The 18,723-nt window shown below is 44.3% G+C and overlaps 1 protein-coding gene across 4 annotated transcripts in view; it reads right to left on the bottom strand.

Moving 5' to 3' along the window:
- Positions 1-714: 714 nt before the first annotated feature.
- Positions 715-18,723, bottom strand: part of mtus2a (microtubule associated tumor suppressor candidate 2a) — a 54,147-nt gene continuing 36,138 nt past the window's right edge. For 3 of the 4 annotated variants that reach the window (XM_077019949.1, XM_077019950.1, XM_077019951.1), the window contains 11 exons: positions 13,430-13,588; positions 11,028-11,126; positions 9,288-9,586; positions 7,584-7,650; positions 7,120-7,334; positions 6,670-6,775; positions 6,434-6,507; positions 6,187-6,285; positions 5,955-6,074; positions 5,483-5,583; positions 715-5,187 (listed from right to left, as the gene is read on the bottom strand). In XM_077019949.1, coding sequence (XP_076876064.1) covers positions 4,848-5,187; positions 5,483-5,583; positions 5,955-6,074; positions 6,187-6,285; positions 6,434-6,507; positions 6,670-6,775; positions 7,120-7,334; positions 7,584-7,650; positions 9,288-9,586; positions 11,028-11,126; positions 13,430-13,588 — 1,679 coding nt within the window. In that variant the 3' untranslated portion in view covers positions 715-4,847. The remainder of the gene's footprint in view (positions 5,188-5,482; positions 5,584-5,954; positions 6,075-6,186; positions 6,286-6,433; positions 6,508-6,669; positions 6,776-7,119; positions 7,335-7,583; positions 7,651-9,287; positions 9,587-11,027; positions 11,127-13,429; positions 13,589-18,723) is intronic. The other variant, XM_077019952.1, reaches the window with a different exon arrangement.

The raw sequence follows: 18,723 nt of genomic DNA, 5'->3' as shown, positions 1-18,723 counted from the left end.
CAACAGATCATATTACTTTATCATATTACTTAACTTAAATCATAGTTTACCCATCGCCTAATATATAAAAACACAAAAAAATAAATACGGTAAATGACGCACCAAAACACTACTGTAAACATTGAAACCTTAAACCATAAGGGAACTTGTATCTGAACTCTGTGGCTAAACTGGCTAAACTGAAGGGCTGGCCGTGGCAAGGCTGACCTGATGAAGGCTCAGGTTACTGGAGTGGCCTGTACAGTCAGACTGATCCATGCTGGTGGGGTGGGCGTAGCAGGCTGGCTGTCGCCACAGCCTCCAGTACAAGCACTGATGGAGCAGCACAGGCTCCATCACCCTCTCCCTCCCCATCACACCAACACCACCTGCTACTATGGAGAACTATGGAGGAGAAGAAAGGATAGAGGGGCATGGCACTCACAGCAAGAATCTCACCACTCACATACACACACACACACACACACACACACACATGATATTACATGATAAAACATACTGTTATATTTGATTGCCTGCTAGAGCTACAATAGGACAACCCTTCCACTTTGGTTCAAGTTCTTTTCAGTCTTTCAGACATTCAAACACACACACACACACACACACACACACACACACACACACACACCCACCCCACCCCCACAACATACACATAAACAGGTAATCTACTCATCACCACAAAATACAAAACAATTACTTTCTTTTGAAGTAATTTAATATCCACCCCTTCCAAAGAGCATACAAATGTTTTCAGATATAAATACTGTCCATTCCTTAGATTAATAGTAACTACGCTTCAGTTTACACTTACTGCGCGGACCATCACAAAAAAAAGATGAAAAAGCACATACACATAGAAGAGAGACCTGCCCAGACAAACATGCACTGATTTCTGAGACACAATAAATACTATATACACATGTGGCTGTAAACACACATTGCCAAAGTAAAAGGCAATTCAGCAGGTTTTAGTATTGGAGGCAAAGAGCTTGACCGTCTGTATGGTCTGTGTGCTGTGAGTTTATTTGTTCTCAATGAGATGCTGTCAGTAAGGAATTCATCTGAAGCAACGCTGAGAAGCTTAGTGCAGCCTCAGTCCATGACTCAGATTTTACTGATACGACTTGAGACTCAATCTAGGGTAGAAACTCTGAGAGATCTGGAAACGAGAAGAACTTTCTAGAAAATAACAATATATCCAGAAATTGTATTTAGTAAAATCAATATTTTAAATTACTAGTGCAAATCCTAAGACAAAAGTATGGGTTATTTTTCTAATTGCAGCTTGTCTAGCTAGGTAGATCCTGTGATTTTTTTAACTTTGAATTTTTCACTTTGATTAGTTTTTATGAATCACCCATCATGAGCACATTATGATTGTTGAGGAAGTATGAATAAGGGTCTACATTCTTATTTGATTTTATATTTTAAAAAACTGTCGATAAATTCTTACCAAGTTTCATGATCTTTAAAAAAACTGATGTGGGTAGGGAAAGAGGTTGTATATTATATTCATGAAATAAGTTATGTTTCTCCAAAAGCTCCTGTATGTTCCAAAATAAAATCAAATGAACAATTAAAATTGAGTGGTTTTGCAAATTACATAATAATTAATAAATAATTGTGTTTACCCAGATCATTGAACCATGAGTGCTGTAACACCGCTGGTAACAATGTCCTCATTTTTGCTACTGTACTTCATATTTTAAACGTTTGTACTTTAAAGGCACATTAATCAAATATCTCAATGTGTATAGGCCTACTGTTAAACACAAATTTGTTAAACTGTTTTTGTTTTTTTTTGCTTGAATTCAAATGCAGAGATGTAAATTTCTTAAACTGGTAGGGCAACAAACTAAAATAGTTCTGTATCTGTTTATATAGACATATTGTCTTATAAAATGTACTTGTGGTTAAATTGTTTGTGGTCTGAAGTAAAGGTTCTGTTATAAATACTTACTCTCTAATTAGAGTATCTTTGATATCTGAATCTTTGTAGCAAAACAGAGGGTGTATGATATTACTCCAACCTTGTTTAAAAAGAATTTCTACCACAGAATCCACTGTACATTACTGACAGGACATTGTATATTATGTCATACCATATTAAATATCAAGTCACTGTACAGCGTGCGGTTTTACAAATGACTTAAATGAACACAAAAATATTTCATATAATCTAAAAAAATAAAGTCTTTAACAACAAAAACAAAACAAAATCAGTACTACAAGAGTGCCCTTGTTGATAAAAACACACCGTAAACTGTCCCTAAAAGAACCGACGGAAAAAAGGACTTTATACGTATTAGCTGGTCTCGAATGACGGTAGTGTGGTTAATTGTACTTTCTTGTACCCCCTGATAGCACCATCAGTACATTGATATTGTAAAAAAAATACCAGTAAACATCTGACAATAGTATCAAAATTTGTATCTGAAAGTGGTTTACCTTTGAAACAGGTAAGAATATACTGGACCACTAATTCTATAGTAGAAAATAAAATGTCCAATTTCAAAAAGCTTGCTTTTATCAAAACAAGTCAGGGGAAAAAATTTTTTGTCACCTAACGTTCTGTTAAAATGATGATGTGAGATAGCGTTGTCTGTTAAAGGTACTGTCAGTAGGTTTTAGGAAGAAATTCTTTGTGGCACTATTCAGCTTATCATATTTTGTCAATGCTCAGACTGGGGAAATAAAATGTTTATGTTAATTTCAAGTTTTCTTTAGGGTAGAGTTATTTTATTGCTATAAATAAAATGACTAAAGAGTATGGGTCATTCAGTTTTCATATCAATTAGCTCTAAATGCATCCTGATGCATCTTTAAATCTTGTAATGAAGAGTGTGCTTTCGTCATTACAAATGAGTACTATTGAACAACAACAAAAAAATCCCTGAACTTTTAAAATATGCCATTTTAGTAAATAATTAGGCTACATTCCTTTCTAGTTTATATATATATGGAGACATTAATCTCTAAGTAATGCTACGTTCTACAGAGGTAATAATAAGGGTTACTATAACTACAATAAAATCAACTTCAATTAGTCAACACTTGAGAACAACAGACTTATCCAGTATCATTGGTAAAACAGTAGTACATGTGTATAAAGGTAATATTGGCTCACTAATGAGGTGTAGTTTATTCCCAGTCTTTTACTCATTAAGCTAGGATGTGAAAGCTTTTGTACCCAGGATCCCAGCAACTACATTACCCACAATCCAACGTCTCACAACCAAACAAAAACCAAAACAAACACACTCCCACCCCCCAAAAGCCTGGAAGACTTGTACAACACATGCACATTGCAAAAAAATCCTACCTTACAAATATTACTAGTAAAAATGACAACATTTACAACAATTCCTGTAGTCGGTATCTTTACACGCTCTACATCTCCTTGTTTTGGTGTGTGAGGCAAACGTTGAAAGAGCCTGTGAGAAAGTTCCGTAGGTGCGTCCATGGCGACCTGAGGGACATTCCCCTGAGCGGCGGCCATCACAGACAGTACTGGAAGACCAGAGCAGAAGCTGCACTGACTAAAGAGCTTATTGGTAGTCTGAGGTTATGCCAGCCAACCTTTCCGAGCCATGAAGGGTGGCCCCTGCCAAGGCCTCGCACACGGGCCTCCGTCATCCTAGAGCACTGCTAGCATCAGTCATGGGTCTTACGTTTACTCCTAAGGCAGGTTCATATGCCTTTGTTGTCATTAAGGCTCAGAGTTAAATTTCAAGGTTGGCTTGAGAAGGGTGTCAGAGAGCAAACTGGTGGACATGACTAAACTATCGTGCATTGAAAGACATACACACACACACACACACACACACACACACACACACACACACACACACACACACACACACACACACACACACACTGCCTGATCACACAACCTTCCGAATGTTGTCAGCTTCATAGGTGTGATACATAAAAAAGCAGTCATTTTTAGGATTTCATTTTGACAGCTGTGTTAAGGTTGAATAAGATCCAGAAAACATGCCATCACAATTCTAATTTCAAAATCAGTGTCAAATCAACGTGTAAGAAAAGAACTGCCATAGTGCATCTGGACCTTAAGGCATGCCATACACCCATGAGACTCACTACACAATGTCTCTGAAAACTGTTTCAGATTTATATATATATAGTGTACATGTACAGAATGCACCTGCTCTGAAATGCACAAAGTCCTTGGAGCCCAGATGAACTGCTGGTGGTAAGTAGATCAGGGAGAAGGTGGAGAGGCAGGTGTCTAAGGCTTCACCTGTAACGCCAGGTGTGTGCTCAGGTCCTCTGGCCTCTGCCCCAGTGTTAGCTTCACAGGACAATACAGGGTGGACAAGAGACTGCTGAAGGGAGAAGACTGCAGAGAACATACTGCACTATGGTGAGACGTATCCTGGAGCTCCAGGGAACACACACCACACACAGTCAGGGTTGTGCATTTCACAACAGTGCTCCGAGTCTGAAATTCGGGTAGTGTATTAGCATTGGGGACTTATCTGATAAATGTATTAGCATTGGGGACTTATCTGGGTAGTGTATTAGCATTGGGGACTTATCTGATAAATGTATTAGCATTGGGGACTTATCTGGGTAGTGTATTAGCATTGGGGACTTATCTGATAAATGTATTAGCATTGGGGACTTATCTGGGTAGTGTATTAGCATTGGGGACTTATCTGATAAATGTATTAGCATTGGGGACTTATCTGGGTAGTGTATTAGCATTGGGGACTTATCTGATAAATGTATTAGCATTGGGGACTTATCTGGGTAGTGTATTAGCATTGGGGAATTGTCTGGGCATTGGGGACTTATCTGATAAGTGTATTAACATTGGGGACTTATCTGGGTAGTGTATTAGCATTGGGGATTCGCGCGGGAGAACTCTTCGCTGTTGGCGAGCCCCTGTGAGTGGGCGTGGCCGGGCCAGGAGAGACCACCCTGTGCACGGGGGTGCGTGGCCCGGGTGAGTAAGAGTGAGTGGGGGTTCCTGGGCCAGGGGAGTAAGGAATGTCTGTCCCCGGGAAAAAGGCCCTGTGGCTGGGGGAGGAGCAGGGTGACAGGTGGGGGCTGGTCTGCAGACGCCACAGCAACTCCTCGTTGTCTCGGCTCAGGCGTTTCTTCTCGTTGGACTCCCTCTCCACATTCTCCTGCAGGTTGGCGTTTTCCTCAGATAACTGCCTGTGAGAGACATGTTGCAAACACTCACGATCATGCCCCCCTCCACAGGTTTCGCACCACAGCTCAGCACCCCACACGTCTCTCTCACAGACTACCATCTGTCTGGTATGATTGACTTTGGTTTTAAAAATTTGACCTAATTCCGACTCCATACAATAAAACCAGGATGAATTTAATTACATTTTTTTTCTATTTATTTTGGGCTTTTGTGCTCATGCAATCAAAAACTAGCTGGGGGTGAAATGTCAGCGCTTCGTTGTGATGACTGATGGAGCGTGCAGGTGGTGCGGACTACCTGGACATGGCGACGTTGCGGTCAATGCGGGCCTTCAGGTCCTCATTCTGCTGCTGCAGCACCTGCACCTTCTCCTCCAGGTACAAGTTCTTTTGGGCCTGCTCAAAGGATCAGGTGACCACAAGGCTCCCCATTAAATTCTCATACACACCTGTGCACACCTTCCCTGCTCTGTAAAACCCAGATGATCTACGCTTTCTCCACCTCAGAGAGGATGCTTCAACATTCCAAACCTTAGTCCGTGTAGACTGTTAGGATAAGGTTAGGGCACACAGTTAGGGACAGATGCTGATTCTTCCTTGGGAGCTAGACAACGTTAGTTGAGAGATACAGCACATGTTTGGCCTGGTACGTAACATACGCATGGACCAAAATAAGACCAAAAGCAGAAATTACTATCATAATTTGGCACATAATTAAGTGCTGAAAAATTATTTCACCTGCTTTTCCTGCACTTTCATTTAGAGCTTACCACTTTTTCCAGATGGCAGATCTTCCTTTCCTGGTCATGGATCTGCTGGTTCTTCATCTCCAGAACCTCCTTCAAGCTTTTCAGGTCCTGCTCGATGTGCTGGTATGGAGCCAGAGCATCCTGGAGAACACACACGTGAAAACGCTTTACAAACCACAGGCCAAAACAACCACAGGCCGAATGACTCAGACGTGTTCGCACTATTGTATGTACGAGAGTATTTGTGATTCACCACTATCTGCTCGTCAGAGCTTCTGCGCAGTGCCTCCTCAAAGCGTTTGGCTTTGTCCTGCAGGGCTCGGTTCTGGAACGTCAGCATGTCCACCTCATCCTGAAAAAGACAGTTCGCTTTACCCAGTCTTACATCAGTCTGAAAACCCAGGGATCGTGATCCAGAACTAAGCAAAGTGGTACAACAAGGCCTGACTTGCTTTAAGTCAAAAACCGCAAACCTTTTCTTTACATATATGTGAATTTACCTTCAGAGACTGTCTGTGGCTCTCAAAGTCACTCTCTAGAGTTGCTTTCTGTTGCTCATGGGCTTTCCTCAGGTCTGAGAACAGGAGGCAACATAAGGAATCTATCAATACATGTCATGTCTGCCCCCTTCTGGAACTACAGTGGATCTCCACTATGTTTGTTACCTGCAATGAGTGAAAATGCATCACGCCTGCCCTCTATCTGTAATAAGTGGAACTGCAACCCCAGCACATACCTCTCATGGTCCTGGCATGCTCCTCCTGCAGTGTTGCCATGGTGATGTTGTGCATTGTTCTCAGATCTTCCAAGGCAGACTCGTGCTGAGCTGTTAACTCTTCGATCTGCGTACAGGAGTAGATATTTAGGCCCACTTAATTACATTTGTGAGAATACCCCTTGAGAATAGCTGTTTTAAATGGCTGAGGCCTTTTCTCACTTAAAAATCCAATTTTAATTACGTATGCTTTAATTCCAATGTGGGTAAAGGTGTAAAATCAACAGTATTTAGTCTTTGAGAGCCAAGATTTGAAAATCTCTGACTGAAGCTTGGGATAACTGCATTTAAATGTTTTATTTAAAAACCATTTTATTAATCATAAATGATATACACTAGGATAGGTCACACACACACACACACACACACACACACACACACACACACACACACACACACACACACACACACCTGCTCTTGTTGCTGGGTTCGCAGTTCCTCCACCTGCGATTGGTGCTCAGCTTTCAGATGGGCGGAGTCAGAGGCATGGCGGGTCCTAAGCTCCTCCTCCAGAGCCACAAGCTCATACTCCTGCTGTTCCTGGAGTTGCTTCAGTTTATGTTTAAAGCTGTACTCCAGCTCAGCCTTCTCCTGCTGCAGCCGCTCCCAGCGTGCAGTGGTGAAATCTGTCCACCAGGGGGAGCAGAGGGCCGAGACTCAGCACTCATTCAATCAATACATCTTAAAGCAGTATACTTATACTTAACAGTATAGTTTATGGTCTGTAAAGAATCTAGAACCTTATAGTATCTGAAATTCTCAAAGGTAATGTTTTCTCAAAGTTTAGTTTTTTAATTTTTTACAAATTAGAAATTTGGAAAGTAAATTCAACAGTTTCCAGTGTGCTGATAAGCAGGCAGGATAACAGAACGTACCAACTTCCTCACGAATCTTGCTGAGCTCCACAGACAAGTCCTGATGTTTCTTCTCAGCATTTTCACTCTGAAACACACACAAATTCAAGTGTGCTCATCTCCCCATGCAGGACAAACACACCAACACAACAACACCCCAACACCCCAAACCAGTCTCCCATCAGTACCCTTGTCTCCTTATCTGGACAACGGCAGCACGGACTACAGGGGCACTGGCCCATTCTCCCCCTGCACCATCTATTTACCGAGGGGCCAAATAAGCAGCGTGAGGCTGAAATGTTGAAGTGGACAGTATGAGAGAGAAGACCTCAGTGAGGGAAGAGGAGGTGTGTTGTTCACGTGGTGCAAATATCCTCCCACAAGCAGCGATCCATACTCATACACATACCTGAGTCAGTAACAGACACTACACATTTTAACCTGGGTTCCATCAATACTATCTCTCAAATCGATCTTAGACAAGCAACAACACTGAGAACAAAGCAGTTGCCTCATGCTCCCAGAGAAGCTTGGCAAACAGGGTCTACCAGAAGAAATACGCAGCCATTGGCCAACATCTCTTGTCTGAAGATGTCATCTTTAAACTAAAAGTGAATGTATATGTGTCATGACTGCATTCTAAACAGCTTTATGAACAATAAGAGGCCTGAAACAAATATGCAGACAGAAAAGGGAACAACAAATAGTTTTAAATATACCTAATGCACATCAGAACTGTTCATCATCCCAAATGTGGTCATTTTAAAAGGAGGTACTTGTAGATAAATAGATCCAGAAACTGTTTTTGTAACATTCCTAAAATCTACCTAATTGTAATGGACCGATTTAAAGCAACTTGGAGATAATACATTTAGATTTAATATTTTATTATTTTAAATATTATTCAAAATTTGTGCTTTTAATGTGTCAAAATGGAATTTCACATTCAGATATATAAGTATTTGCTCAAAAGTGTGTGTCAACGTATGTATACTTATGCTATACAGAGATTTACTTAAATTTCCTACTGAGTTTGACTATTCGACAGAAATGTTAGTGGCTGTGGGGGAAAAAAAATTAACCCAAGCCGCACTTTCACTTGTGGACACCAGAGGGCTCTGGAAGCCTCGTGTTCTTGCAGCTAATCCATATGCAGCAGCCTAACTTTACCTCTAACCAAATGCTATAGCAAGGCAAAATGTGAGATTTTCTCAAATATCATAAATGAAGATGAACAAATAATACATACATACATAAATAAGTATAAATGTTTTCAGTTGCAACCGTTCTTTAGTAGATGCGGTGCTTTCAACAAACACCTTAACTACTCAGTCAAATCTGAGTGAATAAGTCTAAACGGTCTCCTATTATAGCTGGTAGAGTAGTGATACGCCACGGATGTCATGGTGCCATTATAATGTCAAGGTTCATTAGGAATGCTGTCAAAGGGCACTGGTGCCCAATATCATAGAAACAAACATGATTGTGGAATCTGCAACCCTGTTATCTACTTTCTGGTAATCGCAAGGTCTGTGAAGCCATACGCTTGGAGCACTGTGTGTGCCTTCTAGTCAATATGCAAGCTGTGTGTTTGAGATGACTTCATGAATACCGGGTGTGTTTTTTGATCCATTTTTCTTTCTTCCTGAGGTGCACGTTCCAGTCCTGTAGACTGAGAGCAGCAGTGTGTGTGTGTGTGTGTGTGTGTGTGTGTGTTGTGTGTACCTTGAGGCTGAAGTGCTGTGTGCAGACCAGGAAGGCATCCAGACCCTGCGTGCTCCTCCTCAGCCTGGCGTGAAGCTCCAGCATCTGGCCAGCCTGCTCCTCGCAGCGCGCCTGCAGACGCAGCACCTCCTCCTCTCGCCTCTCCTGCTCCTCCCGCTCCTTCTCCTTCTTCCGGGCCTCCTCCTTCCTCTTCTCCGCTCCCGGGGAACCGCCGTCTCGTTCCTTGAGCGGTGTGGCCGGCCCCGCAGACGCCCCGGGAGTCCGTGAGACCACAGCTGCCGCCCTCTGTCTCTGCAGTACTGGAGAGCAGAGCCCAGCATCATTAACTCTAGAAGGTGCTAGTTGATGAGGTAGGCCCTGACCAGGTCACATCACCATACTGGCTTCGCTGGTTTGTTAAAGAGACAAGTAGGGTTGTTTCTGGACGGGAGGCTCATTAGCGAGGCCATGAGGGCACAGCCGCTGTTCTCTTGGTCACTACTAAAAGGTAGCCGGCTCCAGCTGAGAACATGCACATCCCCCGCAGTGTCAGCCCAACAGGAGCACACGCCCCCCAGCCCAGGAGCACACGCCCCCTGCCGGGCCCCCACGCCCGCAAAAGAGCCTGCGTGGATTTGGACGCCGGCGTGGCCGTGGGTGGCCCGGTTCTGAGCAGAGCTGCTAAGTGCTGTCTGCGCTGGACGCAGAGGGCAGGCAGGCGGCTGTCATAGGCTGCTGGACCTGCTGGAGCTCACTGCCTTGAACATTCACGCCCACACTCACCCGGCCGCTAGCTGGCCAGCATCCATCTGTCCTTCGGTGTTGGAAATCTGGAAACCACACAACTATAATGCCACATCAGCCTTTTCTTCATATAACCAGCATAGGCCGACATACGTATGGACACATTACTGTGATATGAGCTGTTCACAGTGTAAATGATCGTATACACACTCAGGCATTTGCATGTTCACAAAGAAGTAGAGGGTTTGTGGCCATGTTGTGACAGACAGCGGTGTTTGCGTGGAGAGATCACTCTAATGGAAGTGGGGGTGGGTTGAGCTGTAAGGCTGTCATTCATTTATTTAGCATCAGCATTTTAAATTAACATAATTAACATAATTTTTTTAAATTACATTTTTACAGGTCAAATTAATATTGATAAACTTACCCTTCACCTCACAGGCATATACCTTAAAAATATTTTAAATACCTCGAATAGATTAGGAATATTTACTCTGTATGGTAAATATGTAATATGCTAAGTAAATGGAACAGTAAATTATATTTTTCTGGAAATAGCACAGCAGTAAAATGAAGACAGAACATGGCGGAGGCTGGTTCAGACATCAACGTAGGCGGACGCTTGGACAGCTGACCCGAGACCTGTGTGACTCGCTGTGAACAGAATGCTCCTCACCACAGCCTCACCCGTCTCTCCTACTGTCTTACTGTCTCTCTCTCTCTCTCTCTCTCTCTCTCTCTCTCTCTGCCTAACTGCTTAGCTGTGGCTAAGGAAGTCAAATGAACATGCTGCTTCGATGTGGAGGCAGTGGCTGAGACGTTGCTTGTGACGCAAGTCCTGCTCACACCGCACGAGCTCACAGGGTGGAGGTCAAGATGAGGGTGGAGGTCGAGGTGAGGGCGAAGGTCAAGGTGAGGGTGGAGGTCAAGTTGAGGGTGGAGGTTGAGGTGAGGGTGGAGGTCGAGGTGAGGGTGGAGGTCAAGGTGAGGGTGGAGGTCGAGGTGCTGGATACTCACCTGGCGACTGGGGTTTGGGTGTCACGACAGCCAGCCGCTTTGGTGATGAGAGAGCGGAACGAGGACCATCAGATCTGATCTGGGACTCCTTGTGTGAGCCTGATGAATAGAAATACGATACAAGTTCATGAATGAACAAAGAGATTTCTGCATGTGTTCAGAATGGCCCACAGAGATGTGTCAGACAGGTACTTTCCAAGAAAATACCCTACTCTCTTCCTACTTTGTTCTCTCTCTCTCTCTCTCTCTCTCTCTCTCTCTCTCTCTCTCTCTCTCTCCTTTTTGCTGTGGTGGCCCTGTCTCTGCGGTCTGTCGATCGATTTCAATACGGTGCAGTCAAGCACTAAATGAGGCAGCAGCAAGGCCCTTTCACTCCTCAGCCTAGCTGGAAAAGGACTGCATCACACACACACACACACACACACACACACACACACACATACACACACACGCGTGTACACACGCAGCTGCACACTATTGCATCACCCATCCATGCTGGTTACACTGATCCCACTGCTGTGTGTCTAGGAGACCTCGTCTGCCTCATCTCCAGTGCGTCCCAGAGGCGAGGTGACAGCACCAGACCTCAGAAGCGCTGAATTGATTTAATGCTGTCATTTTGCTTATTTTTAGACATTCTCTGTCCAGGGTTTACAATTTTTTGCCTGCATTCGTCCACCCACCCATAAATACACAAACATGCAGAGATGTTGCAGTCCCAAAGTGCCTCATTACAGTGTGGCTAATCTCCACATGTCGTAGACAGCCAGACAGACCTCCAGCAGATTACCCAAAACCCAAAGGCATGTTCCCTCTTACACTAGAAGTTAGCATCAGGGACCCCCCTCGCACCAATATCTCCAGTCCTCATTCCCACCTGCCTCCATCCACAGCACCTGTCCACCATCAGCATCCACAGCACCTGTCCAGTCTACAACACCTGTCCAGTCTACATCTCTCTTAAGGATGTTCCCTCAAACATCAGGCCATCAGAAGCATCAAGCAGATCGGCATGTATGCTTGACTATCAACAGACTACAGATCCTTTTTAGATGTTTGACCTAAAAAGTAAGTAAAACGAAGCAAATCGTAGCTACAGTTCTCGTTGCCATTATTCTCCAGGCCTCCAGTGCACGTCCCTACACAGAATGTAAGAAGCAGGAACTTCACAAGTCAAATTCGAAGGTTCAATGCAATTTTTTTGGCATCATCCACCATCAGAGCTCCCGGGTAAGTTCAGATCTGAAACCCAGGCCTCCCTGCTGGGCTGCGAGCTCCGAGATCCTCCCCTTCTCTCAGGCTCTGGAGCTCCTGCTTGGCTAAAGCTCACGGCAGGCACAGGGAGCAGTGCTTAAAGATGAGTGGGCTGTAGAAATAGAGTGGCACAGGGTTGATAACACTGAAGGACTCAGGCAGGAGTCACATTTTTGCTGTCTGCCTAGAAGGTAAAGACTTTGAGGACAATGTAAGAGGAGAGAGACTCAAGGGTTGCACTATATACTATGTGTTTGTTTAAAAACAACCCTAAATTAGGTTTACTGAATTCCTATCACAACACGCTTACATGTAACTAATATTTGACAGATGACATAAATTTCTTTTTTTTCCACAGAGCATTAAAAAGAAGTCTCCTTTAAGCATGATTACAAAGACAAAAAAGATAGTCGTTACCTGAGCTGAGTGGATGGTGAATCCTAATTAGTTACAAATAACTTCTGGCTTTGTTAAATGAACTGCCAGCTCAACTGAAGTTTGCATAATGTAATTTATGTGTGCGTGTTTGTCTGCATCAACATCATGCTTGCGCAAGCACTCTACGTGCAGGGACAAGATCAAACGTGCAATATGAACAGAGCATAGAAGCAGTGACATGTACAGTGTGCGCAACTGGATTAGCCAGACAAATGAATTTGATTGCCCTATTTCCATAGCTCTACCCCACAGGCGTTAAACAAGGCCGGGTCTCGGGCTCATTTAAGATCAGCATCTTTATGTACAGTTACATACGTTTTGAGCCGAATTGTTAAAAAAATGAAACGATCCGTATAGTTACACAGTTTTTATGATATGACCAATGCTTGAAGCAAGATCAACAGTGAAGAAATAATATTCTCCCCCCAGCAGGTTTGTGTTGAACATGTAACCCCACCAACAGAGATAGCTGGGAGGTTAATGACAGTCTGGTGGCCGGGGTCACTGGAGACACCCTGATTATCCATGCCTGACGAGACTTCTTCAGTGAGGGACCTGATAATCATGATGGGCCTTTAATAAAAGCAGCTGCTGTGGGTACAAGGGGCTTCTGCCTGAGGATCTGTAACCAAGTGGAGACGACTGTGGTAGGCGGAGTTAGAGCCTGGTAGGCGGAGTTAGAGCCTCGCCCTGGAGCCCTGTGTGCTTACCCACTGGGGAGGCAGGTGGTGGGGGCAGCAGCAGGCGACGTGTGGGGACGGGGGTGCTGGGCGGCTGGGGGCTGCTGCGACACGGTGCCCTGGGCCCATCTCCACTGGACGCTGTGATGACCCGGTGGAAGGGGGGGTCGTCGCTCACACTGCTGGGACCTGGCAGTAAAAGACACGAATAAACGAAAACAAATTGTGGATTACATGTTTTACGGTGTCAGAGATGACAGTCCAGTCAAGACAGTCAAGCAACACAGTCAAGAACACTTAAAGCTACATTTGGGTGAAATTGAGGGTTAAGACTGTCAGCTTGCAAGCTTCACGACCTCAGCCGTCTAAATGACCACAATATAGAGCTGTGGTCACAAACTGTCTGTTTGCCTTTCCTTCATCTGCTCTCAGAACCACACCCCCATTCACCATCAGGCCTGCTACATACTCTCAATCACTCAAGCGTTCTCCTTAAAGTTCATCTAACTGGTCTTAACTGCCCGTCTTCCTGCCTTGATACCCCACTTGCGTCACATCCTGCGCCTCCTCCAGACCCGACCAGAACTCATATGCTGCAAGGGCTTCTGCCTCAGTCCTGTGGGAAGACCCACCACAAGCTTGAGTGGCCATGAGAGCAAGACGTCAAACTAAACTCACCAGCATAACAGACAGAGCAGTAGGAGATATACACAGTAGGAGATGGACATTGAACCGAGAGCCATTCTAGAATACTTTTATATTTGCCATGAGATGATTAAAAAAATCAACATCTCAGATCAATCAAGAAATGTAAGAATAATATAGTATTGTAATAGTCATAAAAATATGAGCTCTGATGCAAAAAAACTGACCCAGGACTGAAGTAAGAACATCAGAAAGGAAGTGGAGTTATTAGTGTAAGTGTGGCCTAGCTCGAGGACCTAGATACAGCACAGCAGGGGGCGGAGACCGGCTAACGGCAGAAGATGGTAATTGGGTGCAGAAGATCTGAAACTTGCTTTCTATTGGCTAGCAGAATCCAAACAGGTCTCATCTTTGGGAGATGGAAGAAGAGCCTCATTAAGAACCAGTTAACCCCTGGAAGACCTCTTGGAGTGAGAACTGTCAAACTGAGTTAATGGCTGAAGTATCTTCTGCTACAGTGGCATTTCCACTGTTATGGTTCTCAATAATCGTCCACACAACTGCTGCAGTGCTGACTACTGTTATTACGCCAGAACACAGAGAAACACTCTGGGCATCATGAAGTCTCAGGCATGAAAGCAGTGACTGACAGCATAATTTCGACTTCCATCTTGTTGGAGGGCATATGAGTTTGACATTCTGACGTTCCCTCATCCACCAGGAGCTATCTGAAAGGCGTTGAGTTGAAATGCATGGAGGTTCATGCAGAATGTAATTAGACTTGTGATCAGATGGAAGTTGATTAATTTCCTGTCATAATAATTAATAATTATGTAGTCCTAGTGATGTATGCCTAAATGTGTGGTGATTGTGTGGTGACTAAATTAGTGGCCAGGGGCTTAATGAATGCTGGCACACGTGGAAAAAAAATCCAAAGGACCTTTTCTTTTAATGTCCCCAGAGAACAAGAATAAATGCTTAATTAATGCTACACACACACACACACACACACACACACACACACACACACACACACACACACACACATACACACACAGCACAGGAGTCCTAATTTGTGAGCAAGTCCCTTGCAATTGTGACCCACTTGCAGTGTTCACTCTTGAGTTGGTGAAAGCAGAGAAATGTGTACATTTTCACTCCAATGAACACAAACAGAAAACAGAATAAATATACAATAGAATTCGGTTTCTGAGTACAGAAAGGTACCATATATTGCTTTACTGTATATTGCACCCATGGGCTCACATTGTTTGGGTTAAAAAGCTTAATCCAGTCTGGTGCAAGCTTTATAGGAGAAAAGTGTCGGTTAATTAAACAGGTGATATACACCTACTGGCATTTTCTCTGGTCTCTCTCAGACTAAGTGTGTGCAGTGTGACAGGACAAAAACCAAAGAGAAAAGCAAAGAATATTAGAACATGGAGGAAAAGATGAAGAAAGCAAGGGAGAAAGAGTGAAAAAGGGGGGAGGGGGAGAGAAACAGAGTCCCTGAGGCACAGACGGGCAGAACAATCAAACCAAAGAAGGAGATCTAGAAGGTGAGATGAGGAAATGCCACTTCGCTGGTCACCGAACGTGAGCAAAGATGAGACTCTCCAAAGGGCCAATGGAGACTGGAACAGAGGAAAGAAGAACCAGCCCAGAACGCCAGTGTGGGCCAGGCACAAACTGGAGGGGAAGATGGGGTTCGCTAGTGCGTTTCCTCCACAGCAGGGGACTCCTGGCAAGCGTGACCATAAAAACAAACTGCCATACATTATTAAGCATGCGATGGCAGGACGCCTGGCAGCCTTCGAAAACCGGGGACGACAGAGGGACAGAGAGCGCTCTGTCGGAGTGGACGTGTCCCGCGTAGGCCGTGCCATCACCGTCTGTGACTCAGACTGTATAACGTGAATACCTCTACAAGCAACGTCATCTTCATTGTCAGAGTTTAGTGAAGGCCTCATGATTTTCACAACCAATGTCCTTTCCCTTTCAGTCTCAAAAGTATATCGCGGTCCATAGACCATCCATTTTTCAATCTCTAAAGGTTAACTAACTAAGGCAAGAGTGGCAAAGTGGATTGAAATGAAATACAGAAAGTTACTCTGTGTCAACTTTTTTTTATCCACACCTAATGAATTTTACCTACTCATGCAATTAATTTAAGATAAGCGAACAAACAAAAAAAAATTGTGTCCAAAAATAGGACAAGACAACTTATTAAAATGGCTTTTATAGGGTGTAGTTATAGGGTGAACTGCTTTTGCTGAAAGATGTTGAAAAACTCTGTACTTAGCACACAAAGTCATTTAACAGCAGCACTCAGCTACTTGTATTCAGCAACACAGCAAATGGTGACATATGATCCCAAAAGCAATCAAATCTGCAAGCAAGCGATCCCTTCAGAAGCAAACCATGGGGTTTCTAAGCGTGGGGAAGGTGATAACGGAGTTGAACAAAAGCCAAATAAACCAAAAGTCAAACACGTACATCTGACTCTTCTATCTGTAGCTGAACACGCTCAAAACTCCACTGGCCCCCCTTACAATATACAATAACCCTGAGTCAACTGTGGAGTCCTTCAAGTTCCTGGGAACAATTAGAAACTGTTCTACACCGCAGTCATGAAACCTCTCGTGGTCTTCCATCACAGTCTGGTTTGGAAGCGACAGAAAACAAACAAGACAGGGAGCGACTGCAGAGAACAGTACAGACAGAGAACAGTACAGACAGAGAGCTGGAACGGTCATTGGTGTTCCCCTGCCCAGCCTCTAGGACTTATACACCTTAGGAACCAGGAAGCGGGCAGAGAAAATCATTACAGACTCCTCTCACGCAGCTCTCTACCTTTCCCAACTTCTCCCCTCCGGCAGGCGCTATAGATCCATACACACAAAAACCAACAGACACTCAAACAGCTTCTTCCTAGTTCCAACACTCTCATAAATAATGGACAAACTCCTTAAATTAATTCACGACATGTTGGCCATTACTGTTTACACCACTGCATATATCACCGTTGTATTATTGTTTTGCGCAATGCTCCTCTCCTATACTTCTGCACTTTACGTATATTGTCTGTAAATTGTTGATTGTTGTTGTGTATCATCTGTAATTTGTAAATAGCCCTAAATTATATGCTCTCTACTTTCTTAATTTCTTAATTACTGTACCTAGAGGGTCACCAGAACCAAATTCCTTGTGAAATAAACCTGATTCTGAGGCACAACAGGTGAAACGAAAGTGTCAATGAGCACGAGGAGAAAAACAGCAGTGGAGACAGTGCACATTTATCCGGACGACAAGATCACATCCAGCTCCACAGGGGGGGGGGGGGGGGGGGGGGGGGGGGGGGACACGACCCAGACCCAGATCCAGGTTTGGGGAAGTAGCTCTGGAGGCTTTGGAGTGGGAAACGGAACTGGCAAACCAAATGCCACAGACAGGGCAATGGAGGCCAGGGATGGAGCAGCAGAGGTAACGGCCCTGATGTAACTGCCCTGCAGGGTGGTGTCACACCAATACATGCACAGGAAGTCCTTGGGGAGAGAGACACCATGTGGCTAGAAAAAAAAGATCCCCCAAGCTGCTAGGCATAGGGCAAGCTAACAGAGCCTGGTAACCAAACCTCTATCTGTTTTTGAAAGTAATCAACTCAAGAACTTGAGCAGAAATTGGCCTTGTGATGTGCTGGACAACCGCTCATCCTACCCTGTCAGAAACAGTGGAGCAGGACAATTAAACCTCATGTATATCTGGCACTCTTATTCAACTCTCTTTCTCCCTCTCTTTGACTCTTTCCTCGTTCAATTTCTCTCTCTCTCTCTCTCTCTCTCTTTCGCTCTCTCTCTCTTTCGCTCTCTCTCTATCTGCTATCTCTTAGGATTGCTACACAATCCATGTATCACAATGGCTCTCTTATACTGTTTGCCCACCTCTACTATGTCTGGTTGGTTAGTCATTACCATTTTGTCCACAAGATCATACATATTCTCTACCACCTTTGGGGGTGTGTCCCATTTTAACTTCTGAACTGCCAGTCTTTGGCTTATGGTCGCCCCGTTCTGTAGCCGGCATCCATAACTACTCTTGGAGACGATTAGCCGTTGCTGGATGGAACTGCCCCTATCTGCCCCTTCATGATCAGGACTGTCCGGCTGTCTGGTAACCATTCAGGGTGGGTTGCATTCATTAGCAGATGGTTTAGCATTTGCACTTCCAGGCACTCATGGAGGGCAGTTAGTTTCTTCAGCCAGTGGGCCAGAACAGATGACAGCTGGCTAACGTCTCTCCAAGTGGCCCTCATTTTGGCCTCCAACTGCTACTGCTCCTTGATGCTGTTCATTTTGAAGCCACAGCACTACAGCAGCACTGCAGGTTCTTCAGGTCTTGGTGGTCTGTTCCTCACTTGGTCTTGGTAGTCTGCTATGACGGAGATCCGTCATTGCCATGATCTTCAGTCTCAGTCAGCAGCTCTGGTGTTCAGATTGGTGCATGGACTCATTGGGTCTTGGTTCTCAGTGTTGCGGAGTGGGGATAATGATGCCCCTCCCCCTCTTCCCCATGTTATTCCTCATCAGTCTCTAGTTGTGACAGCAGGTTCTGTTTTCAGATGTTGGAACACTGAATATAAAGTGTATTTGTGTGTTAAGCATACAGAGAGAGAGAGAGCA

The sequence above is a fragment of the Brachyhypopomus gauderio genome, chromosome 10 (assembly GCF_052324685.1).
Source record: "Brachyhypopomus gauderio isolate BG-103 chromosome 10, BGAUD_0.2, whole genome shotgun sequence".
Lineage (NCBI taxonomy): Eukaryota > Metazoa > Chordata > Actinopteri > Gymnotiformes > Hypopomidae > Brachyhypopomus > Brachyhypopomus gauderio.
The sequence above is the reverse complement of the archived record's forward strand: the minus strand, read 5'-3'. Positions and strand labels throughout refer to the sequence as shown.